Source organism: Lepisma saccharinum, chromosome 12 (assembly GCF_977018435.1).
Source record: "Lepisma saccharinum chromosome 12, izLepSacc3.1, whole genome shotgun sequence".
In the NCBI taxonomy this organism is placed as follows: domain Eukaryota; kingdom Metazoa; phylum Arthropoda; class Insecta; order Zygentoma; family Lepismatidae; genus Lepisma; species Lepisma saccharinum.
The window spans coordinates 43363876-43378041 of NC_139240.1; the positions used below are offsets into that span (position 1 = coordinate 43363876).

The following is a 14166-nucleotide window of genomic DNA, read 5'->3' on the forward strand; positions in this document are numbered from 1 at the left end:
TGGCCATTGTGTTTATTCTGTATGGACCCTTCTGCCAAAGCATTAAGTTACAGACGTGCCGTATCATTTTATATTATATTTCTTGTCGACCTTGGTCTAGTTTAAGCTAACGAATCTCGACCACGATCGGCACATCCCATCCATTGCTGAACCACTCTCACCTAGTGGAACAGTAGTTGTATCCCCACGGGAGGTCTAGGGACTGAAGTCTGAAGCTAAACCCCATTGCATCATGTGATCACAATGTTCCAAGTACGGAAATAGCAACAGCTGAAAGCTGAAGATACTATACGCTGCACCACATGTTTCATTTGTTGGAATAAAGACTGCTTTAGACAAGTCTGCTACTACTTCGGCTCTCATCGGAGATCAAATTCGCGCCAAAGAAAGATGCAAAACGGGCCATCACATGAGACGTTGTTGATATTAGTGAAGCCGAAAAAGGTAATTTTTCTTTTATTGTTCTCACACACATTGAAGACTGTAGGAACTCACGCAACGTCTAACAGGAGTGTCTACCTCGACTCTAATACTCCGAAATTTACTTTGGAATAGGACATGCATGTCCAACTTCAATGAAGTAGCGATCTACTTTTTATTGTCACAAGCAGTGAGCTACTATTAATCAGTTATGTTTTGACTCATTTTCTCGATTCGCCGCACGACAGTGTTTCTTGATAATTGGACACCTTTAACAGCAGCTGAGATCTTTCTGGTTCTTATTTCCCTCAAAAAGATTATCGGCTATTTCCAGATAACACTCTTTTACGAATCCCACTTCGGTCAACGATCTGCAAATTTTCATTATCAGGTGGCTAACTTTCAAGGAACACAGGGTAACGTTGATGGATTGTGGGGTTGGTCTCATCATAAATTGTTGTTGAGCAACTAAATTTGATTTTAAGTTCTTTCAGTTTAGCTTTACGAATGTCAGTTTTGGGCGGAAAATCGGAATCGTATTTATTGTTATGCAGTGCCTTATAATGACGTTCTAATTGCCCTTTTTTGGCAATGATATTGAGGCGTTACAAATTCGGCCACTTCACTACTTTTGTGCAACCTAACGAATTGCAATTTACATTACTCCTCTCGGACTAGCAACTGGATGTCATACATGACTTTGCGATTCTTGGATAAAATAACATTTCTGCTGCATCTGTTGACATGCACTCTGCTAAGTGATTTACAAATTCGAATATGGGAGCTAGAGAAAATAGTTTATGATAAACATATAATTGCTCATTTTCCCACATGTCTGGGTTCCCAATTATTTTGCCTAATAAATTCGCGAACTTTTCATGGTTTTCAAAATTTCTAAATCCTTCAGCAATGCGTTGACTCACTGCATATAAGTCTCTTTTAGAGTATACTTTTAGGGCGGAAAAGGACATTTTAAAAATGATTCCCTATTACATTACTAAACTTACTGTAACAAATACAGTCTACAAATGTGTGAAAAAAAATCATGTGGTGGAACCATAGTTTTCCATTTCCCTGCATTGCAATTCTTTAACCACAGGCCTCTGAAGGACATATTCGAATTTCACTGTATTTACCATTCCCTGACTATTCTAAGCCAGTACAAACCTTGCATGTTAGAAACATTTCTTAGGAGGTGCTAATAAATGTTTAAAACTCAGACTCGTGTTACAAAAATTTCCATCAAAACCACATTATTTTATTGTTGGAGTTTTGGATGTGATTATCAACGTTATGGTATTGTGGAGTTCGACTATTGTGGTACAAAGTAACGGAAAAATTCAACTCGCTGATAGACCCTCCCCACCAGACAATCAGCAACACAGTCCCTTACAGCTAAATGCTGTCACATACAGCTTGGAGCTCATTATTTACATTCAATTCTCAGAAGTACTTGAATAGTGCAACGTAGGGCAGCTTAATGTTTTCAAATTTCCTTTTATTTTCTTATACCAGCACCATTCTCTATTTAGAAAATAACATTTTAAAATTAAGCAATACGTATTAGCAATGATTCTTATAATAAAGAACATGTCTGAGCATGAGTTAACAAAAAAGGACATCTGCAGTTCGAAAAAAGTCTGGACAGGGACTAAAAATAATAGTGGCCTTGCATAAATGGTTATAAAACTGAAATTGACAAATATTGAAGACTGAAGATCTCTGGAGCCTGCATTTCTCCACAATCCATCATTTCTTTGTGCAAGGATATAATCGAAAGTCTTTCAAAATTTGAAAAATTGTAAATTTGGTTCTTAGAAGTTCATATCAGAATATTTCAACTTTCAAGTCATAAACATTGATTAAAGGAAATACTCTATGGCAGTGGTTTCCAAAGTGGGCACCGTGGCTGGCTTACAGGGGCACCATGAAATGTTCCAATACTTTCACTGAACTTACTTGTTAGCCTACACACGTTTTTTAGATATGATTGTTCCAAATATTTAGTACTTTTTACATACAAAATGTTTCAATTTGAAATGGGTTTACTTTCCACACTAAGCATTGCAAGGTTAGACAGGCCTACATTCTGACTTGGGCATTGCGGAAAACTCTTGAAACATTAAGGCAGGAGTGGAAACTTGTCAAGTTATCAAAACTACTGTTTTAACTGACTAAAATAACAAACAAACTGACCATTTTCTAACATTTATTTACACCACATCAATAAATAGTCATCCTAAAAGTTAAAAATAATTTGTTCTAAATGATTTTCTGGCCTCCCACCATCAACACAGTCAGCCATCACACATTTTTTTTAATGATAAAACAATGTTTTTATAATAGTACAAAATTATGTGAGGCAATAAAAGAATAATTTTTAAACAAATAGTGTGTAGCAGATATTAAAATGCAAAACATGTTTTATTTAAGTTTGTCTGTTGAAAAAGTATTATTAATAAACTCTCGCCTCTCACTTTATTGGCAAGGCATGTTTTGTTCTTTTCGGCCCAAGTTCCTTTTGTTTTATTGCGATTTCATCATGCTACGAATGCAATTTTTACATGGTTCGATTTCGATGTACATCTATTAACACATACTGCGAAGTTTTAGCAATTACTTAAGGTTTTGTTCAATATATGCTTTCGTGGCTAGGTTAGGTTTGGTTCCCTTAGCATTAAAATAAAGTTTCTAAATGCATTCTACTAAGTTTCAGATTTACTTCTACACTTATTCCCATGCTTTTACAATATTTACTGTCGCTTGTCGACGGAGAATATCTTGTCCATGAGAAGTGCATAACGTAATTTTCAAGTTATTTTTTTCAACATAAATAACTGTTTTTAGAGTCCAAACAGTGCTCATTACTTTAAGGAAGGTTCAAATTTCGTGTGACAATGATTTCCAAATTATACGATAATTAGTCTTTGTGCTAAGGGAACAGTTACCCTTTTCGGTAATTGAAGGAAGCTAATACTCTCAAGCTCTAAATAAATAAAGAAAGAATGGATATATACCCTCACTGGGAAGGTGTTTTCTCTTAAAAAATCAGAAAGTGCAGTCGTGCACACAAAAATTAGTCTTTGCAGACCATTTTTTTAAAAAAATAATACTGACCTTACGGACATTTTTTTACAAATACTGACAAATTACAGACTATTTGAGGGATGGTAGGACCTTCGCCTCTCCTACTGGGCCTAAGATGGTGTAAAACTTTCAAATATCATCAATGCAGTCAGTGACAACATGTCTGAGGGTTGGGACACTGATAGTATGCACCCAGATTATCAAGAAATTATTCTGCATGGTTTATTTTGTCACGTTCAGTTCAAATCATTGAGCAGGAAGGCAGATGCTGAATTATTTCAGTAATGGAGATTTAAAACACACTGGATGTGATTCAAAACGAGAAAACTGTAAATATACTGTTGCAAAATTTGGTCGAGCTCGCAATATATTTGAGACATTGGAAGATTCATTATGAAGGTCTTTTTCTACATATTATCCTTATTATTACATTACTAATAATAATAGCAATAATTATGTACATTTATCTCTTCCCTAAAATAGTGATCTTTTAATATTCAGTTCATACTTGAGGCCAAGAAAACAGACCCATGCCCCCTCCCCAAAAGTACTCTAGGATTGACATTGGACTTTTTAAAGATTGGCTCTAGGGTTAAGTACGACGTAAACAAAATGAAACTTGTTCCTCCCGGCGCACTATTAATGGCAACGTTATGGAGTAACATACATTCCTTTAAATGCAAAAAAACAACTCCATGCACAACACATTCGGAAATCATACTTTATAACAGTAGCAGCTGTGAAAACATTAGAAACCATTTATAACCACACATAATATACTTAAATTTAAATAACCAGGGCAGTCTTGATCAGCTGAAGTTATTACTATGGTATGCTAAATAAAACCTAGTATTATGCAAGTGTGGTCGGTTTGCCAGGGCGTACTGAAGCGGCTGTTGTTCCACATGACTCGTTTTGTGCGTGTGGCTTGCTTTATAACGATCAATATTCGTGTATTTAAAACGCTCATAACGGGTCCACTGGTTACGAAAGCCATACGATTTCCATATGCAGGTCCCGCTTCTTCGGGCTTAGTTGCAAGTTCAGATACTTATTCCAAAGCATGTATCCTACGAAGTAAATTACAAGAAACAAAAACGCTGGCGAAAATGAGGTACTTACTACTCATATTTTTCCGGAGCTACTTGTGTGTTCGTTTTTTTATTTGGACAAAGAGAGAGAGAGAAAGTGAAAACCCCATATGCTTTAGTTCTTTGTGCCAACTCGCAAGACAAAAGAGAATTCTACCGCATTGTCTCGGTGAAGCGTTCTAAGCAAAATTTCGGTTCAAGGGCAGCAACGAGGAGGAGGAAAAAAGCAAGGTCGCAGGATAATACGAGACATGAACATGTTACCTTTGCCCACTTTTCTAGGTTTACCAAGCACAGTGATTTTGAAACTTTCAAGCTGTTTCGCTCCCTTCAAAGAAAAATAATTATTACCCCCTGTTAAGTAGGTCTCAAACATTATCCTAACGGCAACAGTTTTCAATATGGTTCAAAGTGACCGCACTTGAAGGAAACATAAAAACAATATGTATTTTCTAAAAGGCTTTATTGCAATGTTCAGTTATTAAAGTAGCGGTAGCAAGACTTTCTCAATACGTTTTCTCCTTTGTACCGGTACAATATTCCACATTTTGAAAATCATCCACTTGCAATCCCTTCTAGAGGATTCAAGTGAACGTGTGGTTTAATTTGACTGTCGTTTAGACGATTGTGCTAGTTCTCGTGGCACCGTAAACCTTTGTTTCTACCATATAAATCTAGAAAACAGGGAAAGCAAACCACACTAGAATTCTGAGCAGAAGTAATTTTGCAGAATTTGGAATATCATAGTGGTTCCTCGAAAACGACTTGCCTGGTCTACGACAGAGGCACCGAACGGCACCGCCACGACGAAACTTGGCAACATTGCGCCAAAACAAAGCCCCCAACCGCTGGCGCTCTACCCTCGGGATATTCGCACAGCAGACAAAGAACCTGCACATTTGCCGTGCCTTGCCCTGACCGTCTGGTCTTCCCCAGCCCAAGAAACGACGCCTGAGCCTATCCCGGCCGCTTGAAATATTCACTGCCAAACCTTTCCCATTACGCGTGCAAGTACAGCACCGTAATACATCCGCCACTTCGCCAAAATAGCAACACTCGAAGTACGCCCCACGTAATACACTCAAGGTTACAAAACACAAGCTAAAGAAGCCGGCTTACCTGGTCTCCATGGTATACAATAAACTAGAAGAGTACACAGTCCACAGGACATGGGCCGGCGGGCTGTAGCAGTAACAAGGCCACGGGAACAAATACACACAGGCTGGCATGACTACACCCCAGGCTACTACGAATGCACACTAACAGCTGGCATCATTGGTGCGTGTGCTCTCACGGGAGTCGGCGCAACCAATAAGGTCGCTTGTACTTGGACCGCTGTGGGGAGCAGGGGACTATTCAGTCGCATGGCGCGATTGGCTCGAGAGCGTCGTTCTCATTCGCGTACCAGGCCCGCCTAATGATTAGCCAATGGAGGTATTGATCTAAGCTCCGGAAGCACGTAGTGCCGGTGTTTTGGGCAGTTCGAGTCACGTGGGTCGCAATAAATAATGACAACAGAAACTTCTTCAAGTCTTGAAGATGCGAGGGGGAGTTGACAACAATACAATCGCGACAGAAGAGACTGCACAGCGCCGGGAGCTATGAAGGTCGCGGTGCTGGTTTTGTTAATGAAGGGTTGTAAATGAAAGCCGATAGCGAAAGCCAGACGTAACTTTCTTTCTGGGATTATCCTTGAAGGCCATCTGTCGCACTTGTCACTGGTCTAGGTGGTGCAAATTAGGGTTCCCTGGAAGTATCAAATGTAGTGCTTTTTGACACACCGTCTGCCTCCCACGTGTTGTTTAGGTCGGTGAAAAAAAAATTGCAGAATTTTCGGTAGAACATTGATATATTCATTTGGTGTTTTAAATTATTTTAGGTCATTATTTATAAATGCAAATTTGCCACATAAAAATTAAAAACATATTTTTACGAAACTACAATTCGGTACAGACATTATCTTGATAATCACCCACATAATTTATTAGTGCAATGACGAAGAACAACATTTGAGTGTGAACATATTACGTGCATGTGAATTTTCTATTTTCAAAGGAGTCTGTCAGTAACTGCATACCTGCTTTGTTCATTAATAACTCGAATATTAATAGTGTAATGCATTTCTTTTTTAAACAGCAATATCTTAACAGATATGTTCACTGGTCCTAGCACTATGCAATATTAATTGGATTTAAACCATTGTCTACTGCTTCCACTTCTTACTCTTTTCTAACACTACTACGTTTTGAGAGAGATGACACCAGACAAGAGATAAAGTCCAATTAACATTGCATGATAATGAACTGCTATTTTCATACTAACAGTCAGAGAATAAACTATTTATCTTGGTTTGAGAATTTTATTTGGTCACGCTGTGACTAATAAATATTATTCGATGAGACGATAAATTTTATGTATTCATATCCATAAAACTTTTTCATGTGACGATATAAATAAAGTACACGTAATGGCGAAAGAAACAGTACGTGAATTGTCCACAGCAATTTTCATTCGGTCTGAATTACACATTGTGATGACAATGAATTGAAACAAAGCCGCCAATTAGCAGAGAACAATGCCTGCTTCGAACCAACATAGTTTCATTCCTTAAAACAACACAGGATATAAAATAAATAAGTAATAAAAATAGCGGTGGACAATTTGCTTATCATTACCTATGCCGTTGACTGTACATCAACGCCGTTGTGCAAACCAAAACTTTAGTTCTTTTTAGTGTGAGCAACTGCCGGACCCTGTGGCCGAGTGATAGCACATCGCGCTGCGACGCCAAGGGTCCCGGGTTCGAATCCCGCTCGGGCTTGGTTGTTTGTGAATGTCCATTCATCAATTTCATCACTCATCCCCATCTTTGCAAAGTAGCCAAGAGGCACAAAACTCGTAGTAAAATAAACTATACCAATCAATTAGTGTGTGCAACTGATTGACTAGTTTTATTCTACTTCGCCTTTCTGGCACTTTTTGGACTGTGAACATGAGCATGAATGGTGATTAGACGAAATTAATGAATGGACAATCGCAAACACACGCCCCACAGAGGATTATGGTGGGTGTGAGAGCTGCGTTAGTATGCAAGAATGCACTTTAGGGGGTACTACGCAGAAGAATTTGACATTTGGGTGTATTTAGGAAGGGCTCTCCTTACACCATGTTCACGTGTGGTAATGATGTTATAGAAGACATGGTGTGTAAACGAAAAAAAAACAAAGAGTAGCCTATATCAAAGGACTTACTCTAAGTAAGATTGAGTTGGGAGATTATTTTGAGGTTTTGAGTTGGAGAAATAGAATTGAAAACGATGAGAATCAGTTGAAAATAATGAGAATCACTCACAGAAATGGTTATATTCCAGAACAGCGCGCATGCAACTTTTATCCACCGATGTACCGGACGCTTTATCCGTAATTGCACGCAAATTCAGTTAGGGAGTCGCCAGCTGTGTTGTTTCTCCGGTTCCGAGTAAAGTGCTTTAACCCCACATGCAGTGTGCCATGAGTCATCTGACGTAGTAGTCACACTAAGAACGGAGGGAGCGAATGGACTCATTTGGAAAATCAATACACACACACACATACGCTATTGTTCGTCTAATCTTTTACAACTTCGTATAACAGCTGATGATATACCATGAACGTCCAGTCACGGAGATAGAGAATATCGAGTCAGTGATGCCACAATTTCCCTTTGCAAGGTGAAAAATTCCCTTTCTTCGCCCAATTTTCCCCTTCATCTAAAGAAATCATATACAGTAAATCCTCGTTAATCCGGACTAATGGGGGGGGGGGATAAGTTGACCGGTTTAACGAAAGTCCGGATTAACTGAAATAACCTAAAAGAAGAGTAGAAAGTGCAGTAAAACTCAGTTTATAGCAACAAAACACGTTTATTATGGTCTATTTAAAGGGCATAGGCCTTCAAAAATTTGTGTGTTGGCTTAAAGCAAGGGGAGTCAGTTACGGAGCAATATGACGAATACGATTGTTGACTTCTAGACACATTGAAAACCTTGCATTGCTTTTTTTCTTTTTGGCCTTTTGCCTGTCTGGATTAAGCGAGGTCCGGCTTAACGAGGTTTTACTGTATTAATATTAATAATGGGTAGTAGCAGTGGTTTTATTTTTGTTGGGTTTGTTCATATATATATATATATATGGAGATGTTAAATTAATTGCACATGCACATGACTTGTCAGCGTCCTCGCTACCGGACCAGATATCCCAGGTTCGAACCTTGGCCACGCATGAATGTTTCTTATCGATTCCATTGTCACCGGTGGGATACGAGGATCACATTTTTTATATTAAAGTAACCATTCTACTGATAGTTAAGCAGCATTTACCTTACAGTTTCTGTGCAATGTAATGTGAAACTTAACTTGATTCAACATAACTATCCTTAAAATACTTTCCCCGATTTGTAGCTATAAGTGAACAATTTTGTGTCACGGGTGGGACAAGAAAAACTGCCTCTATACTTAATAAGGAATTTATTTAATTTTTTTTAAAATTATCAAATGATGAAAAATACATTTAAGACAAAGAGAGAAAATAATAGACCTTTCAATATTCTAGTGGAGTTGAGGGGGAAATGTAAGTTAAAGGAGAAATTAATTATTTTTTGGTGTACGTGTGGGACACACTAGAAAAAAAACCCAACTAAATCAAAAGTTAAAATAAACTACAAATATGTAAAATACCTTCTACTTTATAACTTAATTTTGTATAATACTGAATTTTTGTGCAACAGACAATTTTAGATTGCTCACTCACAAGATATGATAAAATTACAGTATTGCATTTAATTTAAAATTGAGGTTATGGGGCACTTTCACATGGAATGCCACACACGCATACACACATGTATAGTTTAGTGTCTTGAAATTTCCCTGAAACATTGGTATTTTCATTGAATTTCCCAGCAAAGGAAATTTCCCTTAATGTGGCAACACTGTTTCGACTATAGTCTTGAAATGTCCCTGAAATATTGGTATTTTCATTGAATTGCCCAGCAAAGGAAATTTCCCTTAATGTGACAACACTGGTACGACTATAGTTTAGTGTCTTGAAATTTCCATGAAATATTGGTATTTTCATTGAATTTACCAGCAAAGGAAATTTCCCTTAACGTGGCAACACTGTTTAGACTATGTCCTAACCGCCCCTCATCCACGTTCTCACCGCAGCGGACACCAACGCCATCTATTGAGTGTTTTGATCAACTTTCACGCCTGTTGAAGCACGGCGACATCTCTCGAGCATATTGCGACCTACTTGTAACAAGGACGGAAAGACACTGGGTGTTTTTCTACGGTACCCTGCTCTGCCATCAAGTATAAAGAAAGAAAAAAAAATGCTGTACCGTTATAGTTGTTGTCAGCACACAGGAAATCAACAAAAGTCACAAACCAGCATTTCTGAAGACCATTCGAACGGTATTAGCTTATTTTCTTCTCTTTGAATTCTGAAAGGAGTTGTATCCTGAGTTTTAACCAAAGGTTGGCGGCAACTCTTGAGCTCGCCACTAAAGTTCCCGGATTCGGCATGGGTGTTATTCTAAGTGTCCCTTTATGAATGTCATCTAATGATAACTTATTCTCATCTTCGTGATTAGCCAACAGTGGAAGAAAAGCTAAGAAAAATAACAAAAAATACAAAATTAATCAAAAATAGAGAAGTTTGTACAGAAGATAATGGCACGGTGTGCCAGAGACCCGGATTCGAGTTCTGGTAGAGCTTGAATTTTTCATTCACTAATGTCGATTCCCTTTTAATTAAGTGATACGATACATACACAATTACCTAGCATTATGTTTATGGAACAAATTTAGTAACTTCCACATGAACTTACCACCCTACTAAGTCACTCCCATCTTTAAAGTGGAAAATAATTACCTGGAAAGAAAGAAAAATATATCAATATCTCCACTTCAATAATAATAAATACAGAACAAACTTCTTAAAATTATTATACGTGCACACTACAATTGTCAACTACAGAGCGACATAAAAGTCGCTTTTCAAATATCACGCTGCCTAAACCATAGCAAACATTTATAAAGTTTTTTAAGTGACATTTATAAAGTGGTAACGTAGCACTAACCTAAAAGCTCCTCAAATATCAATTGAACTTGGCACCTAACATATAGTAACACCATAAGTGCAATTTTATAACTTATTTAATTAACGCTTGTGTTACTCACATATAAACACAGAAAAGAAGACAAATAGCTTTCACAACAGGCATACCACAGTAAGAAAAAATAGAAATTCTTGGATACAGTAAAACCTCGTTAATCCGGGCCCCGATAAGCTGGACTTCGCATAATCCGGACAGGCAAAAGGCCAAACGAAAGAAAGCAGAATGCAAGGGTTTAAATGTGGCTGGAAGTCAACAAGAGAACTTCCCAAAGGAAAGGCAACCACTGATGAAATTCTGTTTCCCGCAGACTTTGTACTGTACTCTATAGTGTATTTAAGCCTATGCCCTTGAAATACACCATAATAAACGTGTTTTGTTGCTATAAACGGAGTTTTAATGCACTTTCTACTCTTCTTTTAGGTTCTTTCAGTTAATCCGGACTTTCGTTATACCGGTCAACTTATCCCCCCATTAGTCCGGAATAACGAGGTTTTACTGTATAGGCAAAACCAAAATTTCAGTAATTGCACGATGGCAGTAGAAATAGGGTTGAACGAGTAACGTTAGAGCCTCCCAGGTGGCGTAGTGGTAACGGTGTCGCCTTAAGGGGTGACGGGTTCGATACCCGTTAGGTTGGTTGGTTGTATCCCACTTTAAACTGTAGGTTCAGTCCCGATTGAAAACACACTTAATGCGTTCGCCACACGCAGTAAGGAGCTTGATTTCCAGTGCATATGTCGAGTGGAGATATCGTAGCATATCTTACGAGGAAACTTATTAGCTATGGCGACACCTTATATAAGGAAGGCCACGAAGCTCCTACCTTCAATCTTGACGTGGCAAACATTAGTTACACAAGATTTACTTTGTTTCAAGGCTTTGTTCTAAATGCCAGGAGCCAATCACAATGCAGGGACAAGAAAAAAAATTACATGATTTCCTGCTACATTATCGTCGAATAGGTTGAGTGGAATTCCTGGCACACCCTACGAAATGGATATAGGATCTCAAGCTAAATAAAGAAAGTGTGGAAGGTCTAACACACATTCTAATTACATGTAGGCATTGTAAACAATTCTTGACAATGAATAAAAATAGAACAGGAACGTTCTGACGAGGAATCGAACTTAGAACCTTCGGAGATGAGTCTGGCACTCTCAGCGTTGCGTTTCGTCAGCTGAGACTCCCAAACATTCGCAGCGTCTATTATCCTCTCCAATGTTCGGCCGATCCCCGTGGCGGTGTAGTTTGCCTCGTAATCAAGGGGTACCGAGGTCGATACGTGGTACAGGAACATATTCGTTCAAATTCAACTTTCAACCGGAGGTCTAGTCCCGATGGAAACAGAGGAAGAAGGAAATTGTTAGAAAGAAACAGAAAAGAGAAAAAGAAAGGTAGGAGGAGAGAGAGACAGATGAAAAAAGAAAACAAAAGGAAAGAGAAGGATAGAGAAACGGGAAGAAGATTAATTGAAAGAAAGAGAGAGAGAGGAAGAGAAACAAATAGAGAGGGAGACAGGCACGTATCTAAGCAATGAAGCACGACAAAAATAGACTTAAAATAGTGGGATGTGCAACACTAATTGCACGCGCTTTGCAACGTATTCAGTCTCACTCAACTCGCTCTTGAGCTTTTGTGTTCCTTCAGTGCTACCGATTGCCCAGTTGGCGAATCTGCGGATTCAAGTTCGTCGTCTGCACAGTGATTGCAACCGATCTAGTCGATACCTGCTAATGGATGTATCATTTAATTCTGTATATTACACATTAAATAACTGTTTTGTTGCAAGTGTGTAGCTGTGTCGGAATGGAACCCGTCTCAGCGGAACTATATTCTGCGCGCACGTTTGGATCTACATATGTGAAAACCTGCAGCAAACTTAACCTGACGCGAGGCTTAGAAATATATTTCGGGGGGGGGGGGGTCCGAACCAAGTGTTTCAACAACAACAATAATAGTAATAATATAAATGATTAAATTATAGATATAAGTCATATATTTATTATCAAGCTTGCGTGTCCTTAAGATCACCAAATTTTGTTGAAAAACAAGGTTGTCAAATAAATACATAACTGAATATTTATCGAATAATAAAGTATGTTAGATCTAGTTGACGATGTAACGACCGCCATGTTAGGCAGATTTCAGTCGTCTATTGGCATTTATCTTATTCGTATACTTTCAAGTTAAGAACTTGTATTAACTTATTTATAGTTAATTGTTTCCATAATTCATGTATATATTTACGTTTTATCTTATGTTATTATATTATTCGCGCATTTTTGCAACATTTATTCAGAATTTATAGGCTAATAATTATCCCAAATAATATATGCAACGTTTTCATTGTTTTTCAAATCCAAAATGGCTAGGATTATTACTATCTTTCCTGCAAATTTTGTTGTTTAATCACAAGTTAAATACATTTCTTCTTAATATCGATTTTTGTTCAACAATGTACAGGATTGAAGTAATTTGTCTTCGTTATAACAATCTTTATTTAATCATTTTTATGTGCAAGGGCAAATATGATTTATTTGATAAAATCAGTTTAGTTATTTCTATATAGTTTAATATTGTAATATTATAGCAAAGTATTTCTCCCTCGTTTTTAATAACCACGCTACGTGTTTTTGGCGATGTAAAAACTTCCACGATGGCATTTTTAATTTTTGCCAACCTGAACTTTAGCTTACTATCGCTAATTAACATTGATGTGTTATATAAATTATCAGTTTTTCTTGTGTTATTTTATGTTATGAGTTTGTATTATTGTAAGATAGAGCAATCTGTTATGCTGCGCCTCGCGCTTGAGGTAGGCAGTTGAGGTCTTCCTATTAACTGTGAAGGCGGTGCGCGGACTCTCGTGTAAATAAGTTGCTTATCACTGCCTACGAGCGTGCATGACCCAACAAAATATAATTCTTAACTTGTGCGAATCAATATGTGCACGCGCGCGATTAGTGATTCAAGATTTTGGACATTTTAATTATAAAGTATTTGAAATTTTTATTTACTGTCACGGGTCGCAATTCGGTGGTTTCCTTCCTGGAGGAATGTGGGTCGTTTTAATCCCGATCCCTGGGTGAGAACTCAGCCGGAGCAAGAAGCGGTGGGTTGCCAATTCGTATCTCCATACCCTGGAGTTATGATTGTGGTGGCACGTTGCAACGAAAAGTTCCTGATTAATATATTATGTATGTTATCGTAAGTAGTAGTGTGCATAAATTTTCTTTGGTACTGTCCTTCAAAGCAGTGTGGTCCAAATAATAATAACCTTTGCCTTCCAAGTTCATACGAAATAAATAACCATCAATTATAGTACAATCTAGTACAAAAGTACATTTTCATTACTTTATTTTAGTACTGATAAGCCTTTTGGGGGAGTGGTGTCCGAGAAACACAGCTCTGG

General features: G+C 37.9%; 1 protein-coding gene across 3 annotated transcripts in view; it reads right to left on the reverse strand.

Moving 5' to 3' along the window:
* gus (splA/ryanodine receptor domain and SOCS box containing gustavus) overlaps positions 1-14166 on the reverse strand; it is a 164990-nt gene that overhangs the window by 41694 nt on the left and 109130 nt on the right. Inside the window, exon 1 of one of the 3 annotated variants that reach the window (XM_083132220.1) lies at positions 5718-5911. The exons of the other annotated variants lie outside the window; for them this stretch is intronic. Within the exon in view, the coding sequence (XP_082988346.1) occupies positions 5718-5827 (110 nt within the window). The 5' untranslated portion in view covers positions 5828-5911. Of the gene's footprint in view, positions 1-5717; positions 5912-14166 lie in introns of those variants that run through there. 3 annotated transcript variants of the gene reach the window in all.